General features: G+C 39.0%; 1 protein-coding gene across 5 annotated transcripts in view; it reads right to left on the bottom strand.

Annotated features, from left to right (window-relative positions):
* Positions 1-22,526, bottom strand: part of MYO16 (myosin XVI) — a 516,601-nt gene that overhangs the window by 63,149 nt on the left and 430,926 nt on the right. For all 5 annotated transcript variants that reach the window (XM_006909366.3, XM_015587388.2, XM_025045004.1 and 2 more), the window contains 4 exons: positions 19,391-19,487; positions 14,331-14,577; positions 12,171-12,442; positions 662-1,798 (listed from right to left, as the gene is read on the bottom strand). In XM_006909366.3, the coding sequence (XP_006909428.1) occupies positions 662-1,798; positions 12,171-12,442; positions 14,331-14,577; positions 19,391-19,487 (1,753 nt within the window). The remainder of the gene's footprint in view (positions 1-661; positions 1,799-12,170; positions 12,443-14,330; positions 14,578-19,390; positions 19,488-22,526) is intronic.

A 22,526-nucleotide genomic window follows, 5' to 3' on the forward strand; every position in this document is an offset into this window, starting at 1 on the left:
AACAACAGGCAACAACAGCCTCTGGCTGCAACAGCCTGGTGCTGAGCTCACTTGAATGGACTGTCAGCTGCAAACCATGCCTTAGGCTAAGGTGCTCAATGAGAAGACACAGGAAGAACTTAGTTAAATGTTGCTTTCAGTGGTATAGAACAGAAGTCATTCATTCAAAACAATATAAAATTCATTCAAAAAAATTATAGGTAAGGAAGTAACTGAATAGATAATCATCCCAGAAGTCAAGAGCGGAAACGAAATGGACAAAACAGGATGGACAGGAGTTAATGGTGAACTGTAAATAATATAGGAATCAACAATATAATGTTACAAAACTACCATTTCCATATCCCGAAGAAGTATTATTAGGGAAAAAAAGAGCCAGTAGTTAAATTTGACTTTTATTCTAATAATTATCAATTCAAGAATTTATTGAATTCAGTTTTAGTACTATGTATTTTTATATGATGGGTTTTCATCTGCAAAATGTAAGTTATTCATTCTTACCTACTTGTCCATATTGGTTATATAAGATTTTCTCTGAATGACCACAATCACCTCAAACATTATTTAAATTACATATACATGTATATATGTATAAGTGTATATCTCCCTCCCTCCATCTATCCCAAAGCCCAAAAGGGAGATATGCTTTTATTTTGCTTACCTTCAGGTTCCCTGATTTTTCTTCCCGCTGCAGACTTCCGAAGGACGCTCCTTCCAGAGTTAAAGAGGCTAGTTAGCTCATCCAGAGGGCTGCTGAGAGGTCTGGAGTTAGGGGGGCTATAGAGGACTGGAGAGGAGGAGTTAGAGTTGACCTTCCTATGGTCAACTCTAGCTGTGGCCTTCCCGGGGGAATAAGGAATCTTGGAGAAGGAGCTGCCTGGACTCGCAGCTGGAGCTGAGTTTGGCTTTTGCTGCACTTTGGACAGATCTGAGTTTGTGGCTGCTTTTCCCGTGTTCACCATGGCGGTCTCCGGTGGGAACGTGAAGTGCGGGTTCTGTCGGTGGGTAGCCGCTGGAGGTGCAGGAGCCGGCGGTGGTGTGGGAGGCGGAGAAACTTTGTGGGATCCGTTAAATACAGGTAGACCAGGGGAAGGAGGCCTGTCACCGTCTCCCTTTGGATTTTTGGAGTACTGCGGAGACAGAGGACTCGAGGCTTCGGACTGCACAGGATACTTGAGGTTGGTTTCCAGGACTGGCAGCTTTTTCACCTCCAGGGGCGTCAAAGGCGATTCATCCGACGCGGGGGAGCAGGTGACAGGGGTCGGGGGGAACACCAAGAGTGGGGGACGGTGAGGGAGCAGGTTGGGGAAGGGGGCTGGAATGTCGCACGCATCTTTGCAGGGCCCCGGCGTCTGGCAGCTAGCATCGCCATCCTCCAAGGTGATGGGGCTCCGACTCTCACACAGCAAAGGGGGCGACGCGGTCACCCAGGCGCCCACCCCCCGACCGCCTCCATTCTCGTGGGGCACGAAGTACTTCATCTCCTCATACACAGCCTCTGCCTGGTCGGGGCTTTCTGCGCGGCCCACCATCTCGATGTAGACGGGCTCGGGCTCGGGCTCGGGCTCTGGCTCTGAGTGCGCCAGAGGTGTGGGGACTCCTGGCACCGCCCCTGGGGCGTATTGCGGGCCCGCCGCTCTGCGCCGCGTGCCGGGGGCCCTCCTGACCCCTGGTCCAGAGCCGGAGATCTCCTCCGAGGAGCCGCTCAGTTTGGTGTTGGGGCTTCGTTTTGGCTTGCGAGGAGGAATCTTTTTCATCGTGCTGTAGTCATCACTGTGCGGTCTGGGCCGAGTGAGAACTGAACGGGGGACAAAGAAATGATGGGAGGTGTTAAAGACACCCAAGGCCAAACCACGTGGTCAGGGGCTGGAAGCTGCGCCTGTGTGTTCCTACTGATGGAGAGGTCCAGGCCTGCATCCCTCCACCCCGCAGGATTCTGGCTCTACCTACACTTCCAAGACTGCCAACGAGAAAGCGAGTTTTGATCTTGGAGCTGGAGGGCAACTTCTACCCACGAACGAGACGTTGGGTGGACAATAAGGTGGCCCAGGATTGTCAGCCACCTACCTGCAAAGGGAAAGTACCTGGAGATGCAGTGATGCAGCACACTTCAGATCAGCTGCTGGAACCTACTTACACTTGTTTTCTTACGGCCTGATACAGGTGTGAAATAAGTATAGGCTGAACTGGTCCGCAGGATTTCAGAGGTGAGAAAACAGAAATGTAGGGAGAGCAAGCAAATTTTGTTAGTGGCATATGGATACTTCCTGTAGGAGATGAGTAAGCTTGATTATTGAAATGGTATAAAATGAACAAAATAAAACACCTATATACATAATTTTTTTAAAAAAAGAACTTTGTTATTAAAATGATGCCCAGGGTGAGTTTTACAATTAATCAGTATATCTGAATCCTTAACAGAAACACATATTTAACAGAGAAATCAAGACTATAACTTTTGTAAGAAGTTTTTAAAATGGAAACTTCTTAAGTTGAAAAAGGAGAGGTATTTAGAAAAACAACTGAGCATAATATTATTGGTAAGAAATAATTTTGAAAAAGGCAGAAACATTATTTAGATATGACTTTAAAATATTTATTGACATTTAAGTTAAAAAAATTCCAAAAGACTTCTTTTTCTAATATATTTTTACTATAAATTATAATAGTTTTTTTAACTAGATACACACAATTTCTCTGAAAACGGAGATGTTAATTTTATAAAATCACATGAAGTTTTACTGAAATATCAAACTTCTCAAAAATAGTGAACTATTTTACTAATTAGGTATTTTACTAATCTGTAGGAATTGTTGATATAAACACATCTGATTTTGTTAAAGTCCTAAGTTGTTTAAGGCAGCCAGGTTTTTCTCTCACTATGACTTCACATATGACAGCAGTTATTTGGGGGAGAAAATACAGTATAATGGTTAAAATTAAGGCTCTGGAGTCAAACCGGGATTCAAACCTCAGCACAACCATTCATTCGCACACTCATTCATTTAGTCATGCATTCAACCAGTATTTACTGAAACACATTAGTGAACACAAAGAAAATGGTCCCTATCTTCCTTTGCCCTAGTGGGTGGTATCGAACAATAAAAGCAAAAGTAAATTAAACAAATGAGTAAATTCTAAAGCATGTCAGAACATGATACATGCTATGAGGATGAGAAACAACAGGCCATAAGGGATCACAGAAGTGTGTGTATGTGTGTGTGTCTGTGTGTGTGTAAATGGCAGGAGTGCAAACTGTAATTTTAAAAGAGGTCTTGGGTAACTCTCTCCTAGCTTCAGTATAGTCGTGCATAGAATGATGGTATTGGTAATTATCTCAGAGGCATAAAATAGATATTGTATGTAAAGTGTTAGCTCAGATTCTGGCACATTGTAAACATGAAACAAATGGGAGACATCCAAATGAGAATGAAAAGAACAGAGCTAATTTTCTAATTCAATGGATATCTTTGTAAGCCAGTATTATATAGAGTTCCCAAAAGCTGCCAACTTTTAAGAGCAGAAAATACCCAAAATGCACAATTCTGTAATTAATAAGCATTATTCTAAAGGCTTTCACTGTGCTAAAACATATCAGCTCATAAGCTTCTCCTAGAAATTTAATGAACCAAACAAAATTTTAACATTAGTATTATAGAGTTGTTCTGAAGATTTGAATAATTTAAAGGATATGTGACAGATTGTATTTTCCAAAATTGGCTTCAACAATATTTTCAGTCCTGCACGCTCTTGCAGAACCTTAAAATGGGGTGGGCCTCTGTGATTGCCCCCAACGAATAAAATGCAGGGAAGGGGATGCTGCCTGCCTTCTGTGCCTGGATCATGGGCAGTGCAGCCTCTGCCTAGCTCTTGCCTAGCTCTTGACACATGTCTTAGTAACCCTGATCTCTGTTTGAGAAAACTGTTTACCCTGAAGCAGGCATGCTGTAGAGAACATGTGGAGAGGCCACAGGGAGATAAGAGAATTGCAGGAGGACCCCATCTGCTTCAGTTCTCAGCTGTCTGGGTTTCCCCAGCCCACACATCAGAAAGGTAACGAACTGAGTCTTCGGATGATTCCAGCCCCAGACTCTGAATACAGCTGTGAGAGAACCTGTGTGACAATAGCTTTGCTGAGCCCGGCCAACTACTAGAACCATAAAAGAGATGAGATCATTGTTATTTTAAGCCACTAAATTTTGGAGAGCTTTGTTACATAGCAATAGACAACTAATACAGATATTGGTACCTGGAACTAGAGTGCTACTATAAAAAGAAAAAAATAAAAACAACACCTTTAAAAGAATGGCAGTAACTTTGAGAAACTGGAGGAGTCCTGAAGAGAATGTTAGCAGAAGCACGGTGATCCTCAAGAAAACTCTTGGTGAGGCTTAAAGGAAAGTGAGAAAGAAACTGGAAGCTGGAGGAAACATGACCATTCTTATGCCACTGTGGAAAGATTAGGAACACGGTCACCTGCAGTAATGTGGAGAATAAACACACACACACACACACACACACACACACACACACACACACACACACACACACGTAAGAAACTGGATGATATAGCTAAAAATGTTTTCAGGTAGAGTGTAAAATCTACCTTCTGGATTCTTCTAGCTGCCTATAGTAAAACGAGAGTAAAGAAGTAAGTTAAAGAAAGAACTCTTACCTATAAAGGAGCCCGGACTTTCTGTTTAAAAATGAAACAGTTTCTCATAGTCAGGCTGTCCTGATGGCAAATAATTCTGAAGTTAAGAAATGACTTTCAAGTAAAGATGAAATCTGGAGCATTTTCAGGAAAGCATGATTTAAAGATGAAGCCAAGATCATGACTATGAAACCCTTTATTAAGGCCTCAGAAAGATTTAAGGTGATGCTTCACAGATCTTTTCAAAGAAGCAAAACCACAAGACTTCTAAGTATTGCTTCATAGGAATCGTGCACACAGCCCAAAGTAGAGATTATCTCAAGAGATTTGTGGATATGGCTTTTGAATAATGGAGTAGATTATACATTGATTCACAGGAAACTCACAAAGCTTTTAAAGAAACTGAGTCAGTTTGCACTGAAAGGAGCAGAGTCAATACAGAATGAAGAAGCTCTAGTGTGTCAACATTTTATGAACAGGAAACAGGCTAAGAAAACTAATAGCCCCAAATATGTCACCTCTTGTGCATTAGGGAATATAATTTAAAGGTGAGCCAAGAATCCAGAGCATCGACCTAAGAGCCATAGAAAATCATTTCCAGGCACTAGGACTAAATCCTAATCAAGGCATAGGCAACGTGTGCCCAGGTGTTGTTTAGAACTATTCTGTGCAAGTGCTTGCTGTGTGCCTCTCGACTTCCTCCCTTTTGAACAGGAGCATCCTATACCTGTCTCCTCCAGTGTATGGATGATATTGGAGAAGCTGTCTACCTCAGGAGCTCTACCTGAGCAGCCAGGATATCTGTCTGGTCTGATTTAGATGATAAAATCTGGGCCTTGAACCTGAGCTTGATTTGGTGATGAAATGAGGCGTTGGGGGGGATGAGTGCATCTTTTATGAGAGAGGGATGTGAACTATTTTGTCCAGAGGGTGGACTGAGGAAATTTGCATTTTCCAAAACTTGGGCACAATGGTGTTTCCAGTCCTATCAAAAGCTGGAATCTATTTCTCCTTCCTAAACCTGAATACACCTTTGGAGCTGCCTCATGGATGAGATATGGTGGACATGATACTGCATGACTTCCAAGGCTGGTTCATAAAAGGTCATATAGCATTTGCCTGGTGTTCTCTTTCCTGGAGCCTGTGCCTTTAATGGATTGATTCTCCATGAAAGAAGCTGCCATGCTGCACAAACCATGCGGAGAGATCACACAGAGATAGAGATGCCCAAGCAGTCCGGGTCCTCAGACATCTGAGGCACCATATGTGCAAGTGACCAGCTTTCAGATAACTACAGCCACTACCTGCAGCTTCATGAAGGACCCTGAGTAAGAATCCCCCGGATGAGCCCAGCTGACACCCAGAACCTAAGAGACAGTAATAAAATGATTGTATTTTATTTAAATCACTAAGTTTTGGATGAGTTGTTAAGGAACAATAGATAACTGATATGACAGTCTCTCAAGATTTGCTTTAGAAGTAGAGAAAAACTTTTTTTTTTTGAGTGTTAAACTATTATGAATAAAAGTAGCATATTTTGTTAGGAGGCAGTTGACAAGCTGGCCTCTAGAATCCAATTTCCTTTAATGAGTAACATGGGACAGGTTACACCACTGCTCCCTGACTCAGTGTTCTCATCTACAGAGGGGACATGATGATATCTTACTCCACTGAGTCATTCTAAAAATTGAAGATATTTAGCATAATACCTGGCACACAATAAACACTCAATAAGTGTCAGCAGTTATCATCATAATCTTATTACTATACAACCAGAAATTAATTATGAATGATAGAGCAGGGTTCCTTTGAGTATGGTATGGGGTTCAGCAATATCAGAGTGCCTGGGGTGCTTTATTGAGAATGTAGATAGCACAGTTTCTATCATATTCCATAAGCACTAAATTATAATCTCTAAGGGTGGGAACTGAAAAGCTTCATTCTTCATTAACTAAAATTAGATCACCACAGTTACAGAATTAAAGTATAATTTGCCTTTATGACTATTTCTTTGTGTGTGTGTGTGTGTGTGTGTGTGAGTTTCCACACAAATGCTTGCTGATAGGTTGAAAATATGGATTTAAGGGCATTGAAAATGAATTTACATTAAGAATTTTCTTAACAATATATTTTAGTCCTAAGATTTGTGGACAAAACTCTCATGAATACTTGACAATATTAATGAGATGGGGTCAGGTAGACATTTCATGGCCACATATCATCCTTAGGGCAAACCTTAGTGTCCTAACAGTAACTTAAGGGTTAAACCTCACATTGTCAACTTGTGTTCACATAATACCTAATTCTTGTCAAGTTTCATAAACTGATTGTTATCTGAGCTGCCGTGCAGTGGTCTAGGGACTTGAGTTATTTTAAGTTTTGTTAGGAGATCAAAATTTTCTTGCACAAAATATTTTCCCATTGACTTTGTTACTAAGGCACGTCAAGTGACTTTTAAGTTACCATTTGCTCCAGGACATGAATTATTTGGCCCCTTCTCATTGAGAGCAAGATACCTACATATTTAATAGATGAGAAAAAAGGAATGAGAAGCTTGCTCAGCAAGAAAACATTTGTATCTGTGTGCATGCGTATCTACTGTATTCCAGTTTTCCCAGTGTGATTTTGCCTCGTTGCAGAGTAAACTAAGTGTGTAGCAAGGAAATAAAGGATGCCTAAATAAATACCAGCTAGCTGGCTGGTGGCCCACAGCATTTAGGAGTGAATATAGTTATCAATTTACAACCAGCTAAAAATTGGACAAAAAGGGCTTCTACTGAGTTGTGATGTATTGCAACCTTGTTATACAAATTTTTTGGTGGGAGGAGCCCATCACCTTTGCTCTCATCCCAACTTTACCCACTGAGCTGCATTCCACATGTGTAATGCTGCTTAAACGTCCATCTAGACCCATCCTCAATTTCCAACAAGGGCTAGACTAGCCCTTCTGCTCTGTGTTCCACACCATCCTGCTCTCTTTGCTATTACTCTGCTTACCTATTAATTTGTTTGCCCATTTATCTCCCTCACTGGCCTCCAAGGCCCTCAGGGAGGAGCCAAGCTCATGGAACACACTAAATTAATATGTGTTGATTGCACAAATGCGTCATAAATTGTGAAACATGCAATCATGTTCTCTTGTTATGTCCCGCAACACATCCTCAGGACAGTGTTCACGTAAGACCTAATTCCTGTCAAATTTCCGATAATAGAAAAAAATATTATAAAGGGGCTTCTGCTAAAAAATATGTTGACAAACCAAATCCAAGGAATCTCAAGGGTACATTTTGAACTTTGCCAAATTGTGCTCATTTTGATTTATTGATAGGAAGCTAATTCTACTTTAACGAAAGCAGCACAAAAAATATTTCTATAACATTTATCTGTTCAGTACATATTTGTTGAGTGTCTACTATGTGCCAAGTGTTGTCTAGAACGAAGATATAAATAAGATAGTGGAAAAGAAAAAAAAACAACATTATTTCCAAATTAAGCCACATGGCTGAATTATTCTTATATCTGTACATATAAACTATGTTGTGTTGAGAATGAAGTTGTACAGTAATTAAAAAAAAAAAAGGATTCCTAAAGATGTTATTTATAAGGAATGGGCTGCTTGAATCTGAAGGGACGGTGACTGCGGAGGTCACATCACAGAGGGTAAATCTATGGAGGCTACAGTTGCCTCAGAAAAACCTGTCATTTGCCACTTCACCATCTAGTTATCACCATGTTTGGGAGAAAGCCTGCATGTTGGGTTTAGAGAATCAACTCTCCGAATGGTCACTGGAGCTATGAGCTCCCTGGCAAAGAGAGAGTGAAACCAGGCTCCTCTTCTTCCTTCCCTAGTCACTGTTTGCAAAGTACATTTTAAAAAACTGTACTTTCAAATAGTTGGCTCTAGTTTGTTAATAGATCGCAAACAAGTGTTAAAATTTACTGGCCCATAAAAATGTTTCAAGCTTCTCAGGCACAAAGGTAGTAAAAAAAAAATGAGCACTCTACCCTACCTCTCTTTACTATCCATGTTTATTGCACAAAAATCTATAGGAAAGGCATGTGTTAATAAGAGCAGGATTGGCCACAGGGATTAAGACTTTAATGTGACCTAATTATTGTTTTCTCTTAGATTCTTGGCCTTCATTCTCTAATCAGATCTCCTTTCACTCTATAACCTCCTGAATTGATTAGCAGCTTTATTTGTAAAAGGAAATGACCTGAAATTATTTTTTAATAGGCCAAAGGAATGGCTCAGATAATAAACTAACCTCAGTTGTAGTCCTTGTTCTTATGAAACCAGGGTTCACAGAACATTTTAAATAATAATCAAATTTTCTTCCTACCTTTTGTCACATCTTACTAGGTGAAAAAACTCAGTACAGCAGGTACTGAATAACATCATTTCGTGCAATGTTGTTTTGGTATAACATTGACGAGATGCCACCAGGACTCTATTTATTTTAATTAGCCTATGACAAAATTGGTTTCATTATATGTCCTTTTACTTAAAGTCATGGAACCTATGGCCTCCATGAAGTGAGGACTTACCGTATGGCCTCTGTGGTGAGAATATGGCACTCGGAGAATCAGTTCTGCCTGACAGAACTTTCTGAGATGATGGGAAATTACTTACCTATGGCTGTTGCATACTTAGGATGTGACTATGATTGAGAAACTGAATTTTAAATTTGATTGAATTATAATTACTTTAAATTTGAATAGCCACAAGTTACTAGTGGTTACTGTATTGGACATCTTCAGCTCCTGTCACAATGGCATTAACGAGATCGAGCCGATACTGACAGCTGGTTTATCACAAAGACTGTACCCACCTTTGCAATTATGAATTAGAAATCCAGGGCACTGATGGCCTGAGTGACTAAGTTCTTATATTGGCCCCTGATTCCTAATGCTACAAAAACTAACCAGCACGCCTGCTTGGTTCGATCAAGCAAGTTAATTTTTTTTATTCTAAAAGGTGCATTCAGAGCACATTCCAAAATACAGGAATTCATCTGCAGCCATAGGAGATATGGTGGTGATGGTAAAGTCATCAGGATTAGGAATTATGAATTGTAAGAAAAAAATAAATAATGTAGATAATAAAAAAGGAACTGATTTATGGACTGGCCCTTTTATAAGCCTCCAAAATGTGAGTTCTTATCTGTCAGAGAGACACCTACGAGCACCTTAATCATATGTGAGCTGAATTTAGTTTCCAAGAACTTAAATTTTACATAAGAATCTTGCAAATCTAATGAATCACATCATGTTTTATCAACAGCAATTCTTAAGAGCCTTGTGATTCCCTACAGTAGTAAGGTATTTCAGAATTTTACAACCATGGTCTTGTTTTTCCTTCATTAAACTTTTTTCTGTTATTTTATTTTAGATACATTTTTATCTTCTATGGTTTTTGAATAACTTTTTCTAATTGACTTTTTTTTGATGCTCGTATGAGAGAGGTCAACTTTATCAGTAGTAAGGAATTGCAGAATTTTACAACCGTGGTCTTGCTTTTTTCTTCATTAAACTTTTTTTCTGTTATTTTATTTTAGATATATTTTTATCTTCTATGGTCTTTGAATAACTTTTTTTAATTGACACTTTTTTTGATGCTCATAAGAAAGATCAACTTTATCCTCAATATTTTGTTTTTCTCTCCTTTCACAACAGTGTGCCTACTTGGCATCTGATTATTCCAAAAGCTCAACTCCGGGGCAGTTGGTCTTTTAATATGCGCACAAATGGAAAGAATTTTTAGACTTTACGGGCTATTCTGAGGCCTTCTTATTCAAATTTATAGAGCTTATTTGCAGTGTTCAAAATTAGATGGGGCTCTATCTTATACACACTGCAACTTTCAATCTTGTTTGATATTGTTTTTGCAACTTCTGATGCTATTTTGAGTCTTTACTTTACATTTCCCCATTGCTTTAGTCTTAGCCTATTAGATACTATTCTTCCTCTTCCAATATACCAAAAAAGGTCTTTCTTCTCATTTCAATCACACCTTTTTGAAAACTGCACCACAAATCTAGTACAGCGGTCTAAAAGTAAAAATGGTGGAAATGTCATTTATTCTACTTTCTCAGGGATTGTCTTTAAGATCTGTTTAGACTATAAGCCTCTTTTAGTTTCTGTACATTGGGACAATGCCTTGTTTCTTAGGAGGTTCTGTTCTAGTTTTTTATCTATGGTCACATCTATATCCACCTGAAGACTCTCCTGTAGATGATTTTCCTAATGTCATTTTTTTACCTTCTGTTGTCCTTATTACCATGAAGCTAAAAACACACAGTTGGACTCTACTCCCGAAAGTTATAAATTTCGCCTACATCTCCATCTAAGTATTATTGTAACATGACTCATACAACAGCAACATTTTCTTTTCTTTTTTTAACTAAAAATTCTCCTTAAAACTATTCTTTCTTAAAGTAACCAACAAAAAGCATCGTTGAAGATAACTAGGACATACTCATTGCTCCAGGATCCTGGTCCATGGGCTTCCACGCCTCCACCTTGGTGTCAGCCATCTTTTCCCAAAGATGAGCTTATGGCTTCCCTCTGTTTTTCTGGTTCAATTATTTACTGAAAGAATTGTGTTCCATCTTATGTTTGTATAACATTTTCTAGTGAAACCTGACCAACCATTTCATTTAAGATTTTAACTCACCCATTCTGAGTACCACCCTCTTACCAAATTTATTTTTCTCTGCAGTGACATTTTCTAAGATACTTAATGTTTTGACTTGTTTATTGTGCTTGCAATCTTTCTTCCCTACTAGAATGTAAACCCCATGAGGGAAGGTAGTTTTGTTTATTTCAGTTATTATGTAACCCCCTGGTCTAGAATAGGGACTAACTTTTAGTAGGTGATAAATAAAGTCTGTAAAGTTAGCAAATGTTATGCAAAGAAGTACTTTCTCTATTTTTCACAATTCTAAAAATTAATAATTAAGTAATAATAGTCACATGAACTAATCTACGAGAGATTGAGAATAAACTGTGATGTGTCCTCTTTTGTATAAATAATTCTAGACTACCAAAGCAGGAACTTTGTTATCTGGTCCCAAAAGTTTCACTAACTGAATTTTGCCTTGTCATGACTCTCCTTTGGTTGAATCGTTTCATTTAATGCATGATAAAACAGGCTTAATTTTTAATTAGATTTTGATAATAGGGAAGCCTGATAAATTTTTTTAGCCTTTCAATTAGTGAAAATTTACATGGACTAGAGACTAACTTTCTGAATTGCTCTCTTCTGAGGCTCTTTGTTCAATGTGGAAGTGGGGGTTAAGAAAATGATATATAAGTAGATTTTTCCTAAGAAGCTTAGAGATTTGAATAAATATTATTTATATTTAATGATTAAAAAGCCTCTGGCAAGCCAACAATTGGATTTATTCCTATTAAAAATATATTAGGGCAGCAATACTGCCACGGAGCACTCAGAAACCGGAAGTTAGCGCATCAATAACCCAACAAGCCCATTTCCTCCTTCCCTGTGGCTAACCTTCAGTCGATGATTCCTTGGCTGCGGCCCACAGGCAGGCGCTCACAGCCTCATAGGAGGCACTCAGCCGTGTGGTAGGGTCCCTCTTTGGCTTGGGTGGAGGCTGTTTCCGTGGTGATGGGAGTCCACTGCTGTCATCCAGGCTGAACACCGAGTGCAGAGAAGGAGACCGGGCAGATGGGCCAGCCAAGGACTGGACCAGGCTGTCCACAGCCACGGGGACTGGGATGGAGCTGCAGTGGAAATACCTGAGTCCACTCTTGTCTTCAGCTCTTCAGGGGAATAAAACACAAACAGCACCCCACCAGAGAGTCCCAGATGTATTATTCAGATGGTAACAATGAACCTACTCAAGCAGACATAATCGCAGCTTTCTGGTGAATAGCCTTTCCTGCAGAGGCTGGAGGATGCATGTGCAGTGCTCTGGAAGCTGGTACATCCAGAGAAAGCTGCCCTTTCCTTTATGATAGATGAGCATGTTGGAGATACATCATTATTACTTAAAAAATATCTCACACAAATGCAACACTTCTTGAGGAGTGCCACATTTTCTATCAGACATTCACTGAATGAATTTTTCACACTCTGATTATTAAGCAAATCAAGAAACCAGAATTTCAATCTGAATGATAATTTCTGGGGAATTCATTTTAATAGAGAGTTACTGATGCATCAAACGCTAGGAGTTCATCACCGCTTCCCCTTGCAAAACAGTATGTACTTAAACTATCAGAGATTTACATTTTTTTTCTTTCCTCCTCCTCTCTCTCTCTCCCTTACCATTTAAATTTCATTGGCAATTATTGCATTATGTGCAGAATTATTATTTTTCTTCTGTTACTCCATCTGGTTGTCTAATGCCAAGTGAACTACTGGTATTCAATAAATAAATAGACAACTACTTCTTCACTTAATTTTATATCAGGCAAATGAACACATAATCAAATTGAGAAATTGGGGTGGCTGTTTAGCTCCAACAGAGAAAATAACAAATATTATTCTGGAAGTCATATAAAATTAATAGTTATCTGGTTTAAAAAAATTGCTTCTGGCTTCACATGTCAATGTAATCATGTGCTAGAGAGATGCCAATGCATTCATTTTATAAGGAGTCTCCGAGAATTTGTTTTTATAATTATATCTTTGTGTGGCAGAGCACCAACAGGGCTGGGATCTACCGCAAGGCAGAGCCAGATGCCTATGTAGAAAATGAACTAGCTGAAGATGAAAGCATGGCACTCAGTGGATAATTTGTTTTCCCTGTAATGTTTAATTACAGTTTTCCATACAAAGGGTTTTTTTCAGTATTTAATCACTGAGATATTTGAAGCTAATTAGTGAGAAAAATATCACCATTTCCACTTTAATAAAAAAAATCATTTGACATAGGCAGTCAAGGCAAAGGGGAGTCATTTTCAGTGAGAAACTACTAGATATTACCAAGTTCCTATGAAAAAACAAACATCTCCCTGACAGTGAATTAAGATTCAAAGGACCAAGTCCCTACTCTCACAGGGAGGGGTACAGTGAATCACAGGTGTCATCATTCACAGAGAGGCGAGAGTGATTAAGTAGATTTAATAGATTAATAGATTAAACGTTCCCCCATGTTTCTATTTCAAAATCAGTCTCCAAAGTGAACTTTAAAATAAGAGGCTTTCCCCAAAGCTTTCCTTACTGGCAAAGAACATGTGACAGTTTACTAAGGGAAACATCTATATAAACATTTACTATCTCACTATTTTTATGTTTTCAGAGTGGCTTCTACATTTTTGGGGTCAGATTTCCAGAAGTTTCTTTGTCAGTTCTATATATGTGACACCTGTATAAAGATGTCAAGAACCCAGCTAAGACAGAAATAGTAGATGCTTTAAAACTTTGTGCTTAATACAGTAGGTGATGCAAGCATTGTAGGTGAAGCAATAATTATTTCATATGACTAAACTAACACATGTAACATTTATTTCATATAAAGAAAGCACAGGAAAAGCATTCTTTTAGATTGCTGGGAAGTTTCAAATAAACCATGTATTCATATATGCCTGATACCATAACTACTATCACATTCGATTGAACTTTGCATTAAGGGCTATTGGAACTTTCTTGACTCTGCTGGATTAATTACATAGGTAATTAAAATTGCATGCTATCCACTTTTACCTTTTGGTTCCTTCCTCTTGCTTGCTCCTGGCTTCCAACTTCTCTTTGTGGTAAGTAGCATTTGTTTCATTCCGGAGCCGGTCATTTTCTCTGGCAATGTCCGAAGCGTTCTGAATGACCAGAGCATCATAGGTCTTCAGTCCCATGTCCTCTGTAATCTGCAGAAAGCTGTTGATGGATGTGACCTCTTGCTGTCTGATGCTTCTTTTCTGAAGCAAGTGCTGGCGTGCTAGAAATCCTCTTATAACTTCCATATAAAAGAATGCAATCATGGGTCAACGAGAGGGACAAAAGCAAAAAACCCAGACACGCACAAACAAAAGTCACAATACATTTGTCTGAGCAGCTACAAAATAAGATATTTAACCCAGAAAAAGAATTCACTAAAACATTCTAATCTTGTATTAACAAAGACATCTAAATTCAGTAATGATAACACCAGAGGCATGAATCTTTAAACTGAATGAGATTGTGCAGGTACTATGGTCATAAGGCTTCCACATTTCTTTTGGGAAGAGAGACTGGCCATTGATGGACTAAACTAAAGTCAGTGGGAAAGAAGTAGGTCCAAATGCCAGAGAATCTGGGATGTGGCTCCAAGTGGACTATTTTAGGGCTCATTGACTAGCTTTCATTATATCAGATTATAACAAACATCTGAGGCTCCTGGATATAGTCTTTGAAAACAGCATGCACATATTGTTAATAGGACTGTGATTTAATTCCTAGAAATACTAATACTGCATTGAAGACTCTGGGAACAGATTGTATAGAAATATAGGACATCCTTTCTGCTCCCTGATGAAGCAGGGTTAGAAAAAATGTGTAAGAATTGGGGGAAACAATTGAGTGAACACACTTTGAAACTGCTAACATATCAGTACACATATAAGACATGAAAATAAAAAATAGTGACCACTATTTAAAGTCAATTCCATGTGTTCGGCACTCTATTCCATCCTTAGTGCCAAATTCGATGATAATTAATATATCGTTATCTCCATTTTGTATACAAAGAAAGAGAAGATCAGTAAGGCCTAATAGTATGTAAGCTTTATTATGAATAATATCTTCACGATCGCATTCAGGTTAAGGATTTTTGCCTTTAGAGATATCATTACTGAATTTAGGTATCCTCTTTTAATACGAGATCAGAATGCTTTAGGAAATTCTTATTCTGAGTTCGATGTATCATCCTCCATGTAAACACAACCAATGAATGGTAGAGCCAGGATTTCAAGTCTCTGTGCTAATCAGGCCAAACTCATTCTCCTAGCCTCCATCTACACAGATGCCATCTGTAGCTCTGCTGAAAGCAGATCACCAGTGAGGACGTCACAGGGTAGCATGTTGGCAATTAATGTGAGGAAAAACTCTTTAACAATGAGCAGAGGGTGTAAATGGATCAGGCTCTCTCGTGATAAAGGGACTCTGCTCCAAGCCCTTGAGCATGCTCGCAAGAGCAAAATGGCCCGTCTCCTGGACGCTGTGGATAAATGCAGGTACAGAAACCCCGTTTGGGCCTTCTGACTCTAGGGAGCTGTTCCTTCCAATTCTAATTTTTTAAGATTAGAAAAAATTGTTCAGATTATAAGAAGATCTATAATTTCAGGGAAAACCAATGTATGTAGCAAAGACACTTTAGTCTGTAGGGGAGGAAGAAAGCCTGTAAAACACTGAGTCCCTTAAAATAGTCCAATGATATAGAAGAACAAATGTGTGGGTTACCTATGATATTCACTTTGATGCTTTTACTTGATTAGAACGTGGTAGGTTGAAACAACTTTCCACAATTATGTCTTCATAGGCAAGTGATATGCAGACACCTAAAATGCTTAAGGCTTTTTCTCAGACAGCATCACCGGCATCACTAAGTGTTTAGTTTCTTTGGAATGCAGAGGTATTGAGTTCACTGTAAAACAGTCATGCTGAACTAATCTAAAGGGGAGAAATCTAATCAGCAAAAGGTACAACCAGATTTCCAGGAAGATAAAATGGGGAATAAAGTGCAGAATGGGTACATCGAGAGAGAGAAGCAGCTTCAAATTGATCTCATTGTTTGTTTATTCTTGTTACATTAAAAAAAAAAAGAAACTCACAAACTGAGACATTGACTTTTAGAAGGATGAAAATGAGGGTATATTAAAGATGTTTAATCTCTTGGAGTAAAGGGAAGATTAATGTGGATGTGCCAGACTTCTTGTGACCTCCAACTATAGCAGAGCTATTCATTATATTCACGTTCACCCAGCATTCTATTGTCCTGCATCCAGAGGACTCTATTTTCTTAAATTTCCTACGAACAACCTTTTCAAATTCTTTAAAAATGATACCAGTTGCTAAAATTTAGTATCTTTAATAAGGGACAACTAATAAAAACAAATTTGCCACAAATATATATTGATATTTGATCTCTTTCTGACAATTTCAAAAGACTGCTTTTCCAACACAGCATTCAAATTTTGAGTTTCGTCCAGGACAAAATGAGCATATATAGTCAGAGAAAAACTTCTGGTACAAATAATTTGAGATTAAAATGATTAAATTTAAAAGTTATAGCTTTCTTCCTCGCAATATTTACAAAGAAAAATGAGTACACTTGAATAACTGGAAAAGACTCCAGATTATATAAATTTTGAGTAAATTTCTTACTTGCAAAAAGTATTGAAGGAACTATTCCAAGAGATACAAAAAAAAAAAAAAAAATCAATAATGCTTTGCATTTAAAAGCCTATAAGTTAAAAAAATGCTTTTATATCTATTATTTCATTTATACAATATGAAATTATGATTTTTACCTTGATACCCTTTTTTTAGACAATTCTCAATTTTTATCCTTAGAGATTAAAAGATAACTAGAATTCTGTACATTTCTTCTGTTTCAGGTCAGAAGGACACAGCAACTTAATCTTTGTAACTAAATAGAAGAGGAACTTCTAGTGAGCACCTCTGATAGAAGATGAGGTACACATTTTTTTAACTATATTTAAGGAAACTTTCCAGAAGAATCTGATACCTCATTCTATGTATATATAACACGATATTAAATTAGATTCTCAGTTGGCTCCACGGCTCGATGGTTAGAGCACTGGTCTTATAAATGGGATTCTTCTCATCCCAGTTTCAACTGAGGCTGCAAATGGAGATTCTGGTTCAGGAGTTCTGGGGTGGAGCCTGAGCCTCGGCATTTCTAACCATGCCCGAGTGGTGCTGAGGCTGCAGGTACTCTGATGACAAGGTGGCTTGTCGGGGCTGACCACACAAACAGGAATTGCAAAGGCATCTCCAAAACAGACCTGTGACTCCAGCCTCTCTCTATACTGAAGGTAAGGAGGCTGTATTATCATCACCCACAGAGGCAGGACCTGCTGACAGTTGAAGGTGGGTCTTCTCTTTCACCGGAGGTTCCCCCAAACTGCCGCCAACCTTCAGGCTAATGAAAGTGGCTTCAGGAGACCACCCAGAGAACCTGCCATGTGACTCTGGAGCTTGGAGTGTTTGTGGACTGTGAGGTCTGAGAAGGCAGATGTTGTGCCAGCGGCTGCTGCCAGGCACTGAATGGAAGGTGGCTCTGCTGGGAGAAGCTGCACCTGTCAGGGGCCCAGAGTGTGTTTCTCAGGCACCAGACATGATTTTCAAGACAGGCGATGTCTGCTTGGAGTCATTTAACAAGACTCCTATTTAGAGAGCATCTAGGCAGAGAGTGTCCATGGAGTGCCCAGGGGCTGGGGGGATTATAAGTGACCGTCAGAAGGAGAGGTCTTGCCAGTTCTCAGGTGTGTTGTGAAGACAAGCCCTGAGATGTGCACACATATTTGAAGAGCTACTGAACACTTGTTTGTCCTGCCAGAGGGACCCGAAGCCAGATCAGAAAGAAGAGCCGCCCTGTATCCTCGTTTCTGTGCTCACCCGAGGAGGCAAGGGTGAGAATCACACCCAGTGTGCACCTTTAGGGCCCAAGACTGCTGAGAGGGACGTTTTGACATGGAACGAGGTTCTGAATTTTGAGCATTACTTGGGCTGGACTTGCTAGGGACTAGGGTATAGCAGAATTTTTTTATCATCGGGAAATGACGGGACGTTGGAGATTTCACGAGGGGCATGCCTAGACAAGTCCCACAGGGATTGAAATGGACAGAAGCTTGAGCCGAATAAAACCAATTTCTGCATCCTATGAGTCAGCTTTGTTTGTTTTGAATAGTTTCAAATATATCAGAGAGCTTAACTATTATAACTAGTTCCACTCAAAACTAGCATGCAGATTAATTTCTCCTTTTTACTTTTCTTTAAATATTATATTTATAACATATAATTAAATTGTTAAGCAAATAAAAATTAAAAATCTATCCTGTGTTTTATGTGAGGCATAGTCATGATTTTTAAAATGTACCCATTTTTGATGGTCTCTTGGGTTTTGATAGGAGAAAAATATTTGAAATGTAATTTCTCAATTCCTCTTAAAATGAAAAAAAAGTTATCTGCTAATAAAGATAATACTCCAAATATATTATCACTTCACAAAGGAAAAATAAAGTCAAAGATTTTTCCATGGCACATGCAGAATTGGATAATTGGCTGTTCCAGTCCTCCAAGCTTCAGCGTACAAGTGGTACTGACTGAACTGGCTTAGGAATCTGGCTGCATAGCTGGACCTAAGTGCCACATGGGTTGTCCCCGCCCCCGCCCCCGTCACTGGGGGTTCGAAGGTACACTCCTTGTCAGGATCAAGGAGAATGAATCTTTGTGAGGTAGAGGATGCATAAATCATAGTATATGAATATCGCTTCTTCCAAATTGTGACATAGGTGAAAACTTCAGATGGAACGACGACCAAATAGATAAAGCATGAGCAGTGTCTGCATATGCTGATGAGACAGGTAAAGAGCAAACTAAGCCACGGTGCTTCCTAAATTCCTGAAAACTGTTTCCCAAATGTATCATTGGGATGGAGTGGCCCACTATAATGTGAATCCCACTGACATTTAAACTAGGGAGTGCACTAAATCACGGAGTATTCCACAACTCAGGAAAGTTGAGAAATGTTAGTGTGTTCTTGTTACCTTTTTGGCAGGTGATAATTCTTCTCTGCAGCTGTAGGCACAGATCATTGAGCTGGTTGGCATGCCAGTATTTCAGAAACACTTTTCGGACTCCCATCTAAAATGCAAACAGTAGGGAAACATTTAACAGCAAGAAGATGCTAAAATGATGATGGAAAAGACATCGGGCAAGAGATTTTTCCAGAAGACAATTAAAAGAAGCAAAGCCAATAAAATTCATTCCAATACATCTTCCTTATTATTCTTAACACCATTATATTTCATCGCAATCCCAAAGGTTTTGTTCTAATACGTATATTTGTTGTGTGTCTATATTGTCATCAATGTTAGTAAATGCCTACACACTACAGTTGTGATAGTTGCAGCATGCAGTGCAAATCTCTGATGGACTTTGCCTCTCAGAAGTTAAAACCATCCGTATAAATGAATTCTCACACTTCCAAGCCAGACCCCTACCTTTCCTCTGTGATCTTTTTCTGTCCTCAACTCAAAGTAGGGAGGATGAGTCCACAAAATGGCAGACACACAAAATTGTCTCATTTCAATTATTTTTTTACTAAACTGTGTCATTATAAATTCTATGTCTACAACTGTAATTCTAGAACTGTGGCACCAAAGTCAAGTCTCTACAAAGTCATGTATGAGCAATGATCTTCTAGATGCTTGCATAAACAGTAGTATACAATGAACATTCTTCTCTAAAATGTTTCAAGAGAAATTTCAGCATGTCGCCAAATTAGTTTCTATGAAAAGTCCTAGTGATATGCAAGCTGGTCCAAACACGCCACTATTGATGAAGACAGTTGCCACAGAAAATTCTTAAAAACACATAATAAGTCACATCCATGCATTTTAAAAATAATTTTCTGTGCGCTGTGCTTATTTTCTAAGAGTTCACAGAACTGTGGTAGGTGTGAGGAATGCCCTTCACAATGTAAGTGCTCACAGTCTCTTAGGGGAAGCAGACATAAATAATTGCAGAAAAACCTGGTAAATACTAACATGAAGCGCTTTGGAAGCTCTGAGGTGATGTTCTGTTAGACAAAGAAGAAATACTGCTTAGGCAACTCTTGTGATGTGTTCATAATCATATTCTCGGCACTTGAAACAAACACCATTAAAATAAGAGGAAGACTAACGTGTGCTCCCAAGCATGAGCTAGGGACATTAAAATGACAACACCGCGCAGCTTATGTCATATATCACAATGACACCCGAAGCTTGCACGTATATACACATCATTAGGTACTGGAAAGGTTTATAGGTCAGACTTGTCTTCAGAGTGCTTGGCCAGAGGCAGTTTATGAACCTTTTCATATGGAAACTGAGTTTACTCCAAACATATTTTGTCACTTCCCATCTTTCCATCTAACTTTTCCCCTTAGCCATAATCTGTTGTTTTAACGAAACACAGTTTTGCAAGCGACAAGGACCTGAATCTTGCATTATGGCAGTCAGGCAAGTTAGTTAAATTGACAAGGAAAGCTCTCAATTACTGTCCTGGTTCAGAGGCCTCTGGTCGATTAGATGTTCTTCTTCATTTAGTTTTCTTTTATTGGGCTTACATTTAAGACAGTTGCCTGGATGGGTAGCTACAGAGTTGTTACTTTTTTCCCCCATTGTATTGCCATTCTTTCTCCCTAGTTATTTTCCATAATTCACAGTCTTTTTTTTTCCTCCCTGACTGTTGACTTATTTTGGCAGTCAACAGGAAGAACAGTTGGTACTGTCTGTGAGCACCGCGGAACAAATCTGTGAGACAGGCATTGGGAAGGAGGGAGCATGTCATCTTTCTGTTCATCTCTGACTGTGGTATGTTGCTTATTGTGAAGAACTAAATCTCAAAGGAAAAACTCATGCAAACCTAGATCCCCAAATGAAACTCTAAAAGGGTGATAGCCAGCAATACTCCACAATGGGTAGAATCAATAATGATCATTAAGGGAACTAATATATGGAAGGAGCACAACATGGGGAAAAGACCTACGGAATGGAAATAGGAGAACTGGATTCTAGGTCTATCCCCTTACTTAAATGAAGACCGTGGGCAGGAAGAGAGCTGGATGGATGATGAAGATCTCTTATAGTGATATTTCTAAGAGCCATTCAAAACACCAAATTGGGTTTATCTTGAGAATTATGCCAGATTTTGGAGATACAAAGGAGGTCCCTCTCCTCAAGGAGCTCATAATTTACTGGGGAAAATAAGCAGTGAGTAAATCCTTCAAGAATACACGCTCAGCGAGGGGAAGGCGATCAAGATGGAATCAGGAAGGGTTCACTGAGAAGCACATTTCCTAAGCCATTTAGTCTTGAAGGATAAACAGGAATTTTCCAGGGTGCCTATGGATGGTGAGAAAAGTTGAATTTGGGAAAATTAGCATGTGACAGGCAAGGAGCAGAAAATGTTAAATCATGTTGGGATATACCTGTGTGAAAAGTGGTGAGGGAAGAGGCTGCACATGTAACTGGTGGCCACATCATGAAGGATATTCCAGGAAAACATGGACATTTCCCTATGAGCAATGTAGTTTAACTGGAAGACTTAAAGAGGATCAGAACTAAATTTATAAAAATAATTTTTGAAATTGTATTTTAAATCTATAAAGTTCCTTCTTCAAACTGGAGAATGAATTGCTGGGCTTGCCTTTGAGTGGTAGGGGTGACAATATAATGTAATCAACAATTTGGGTTTAGAAGATTCGAACACAATTGCTTATCTGCTGGCCGACCCCTATTTATCCTTTACAATGGAAATAAAACCCACCTCCATTATTCGATTTTTTAATACTCATCTCTCCACTTCCAGTAGGGTTTTGATGACTTTCATTTGTGTTCCCAGACCACTCTATGAATGGTTCTTTATTTCCCTTATTACATTGCATTGCATATTTGCCATTATACATATATATTTACATCTCTTGAAGAATCTGAAGATATATTCTTGATCTTAAAAGTGGTAGGTATATGGGGAGGGTGGATTCAGATTAGAGAAGATGAGAATCTGTGAAGTTCTGGTATAAGATGAGTCATAGTGATGGATGATAATGTCTTCAAGGATGGAAATAAGGCATGATGGACAACGAAAATACAAGCCAGACCCTGAAGTCATTCAGAAAGCTGGAAATAAGTCATG

The sequence above is a fragment of the Pteropus alecto genome, unplaced genomic scaffold (assembly GCF_000325575.1).
Source record: "Pteropus alecto unplaced genomic scaffold, ASM32557v1 scaffold13, whole genome shotgun sequence".
Taxonomy (NCBI): domain Eukaryota; kingdom Metazoa; phylum Chordata; class Mammalia; order Chiroptera; family Pteropodidae; genus Pteropus; species Pteropus alecto.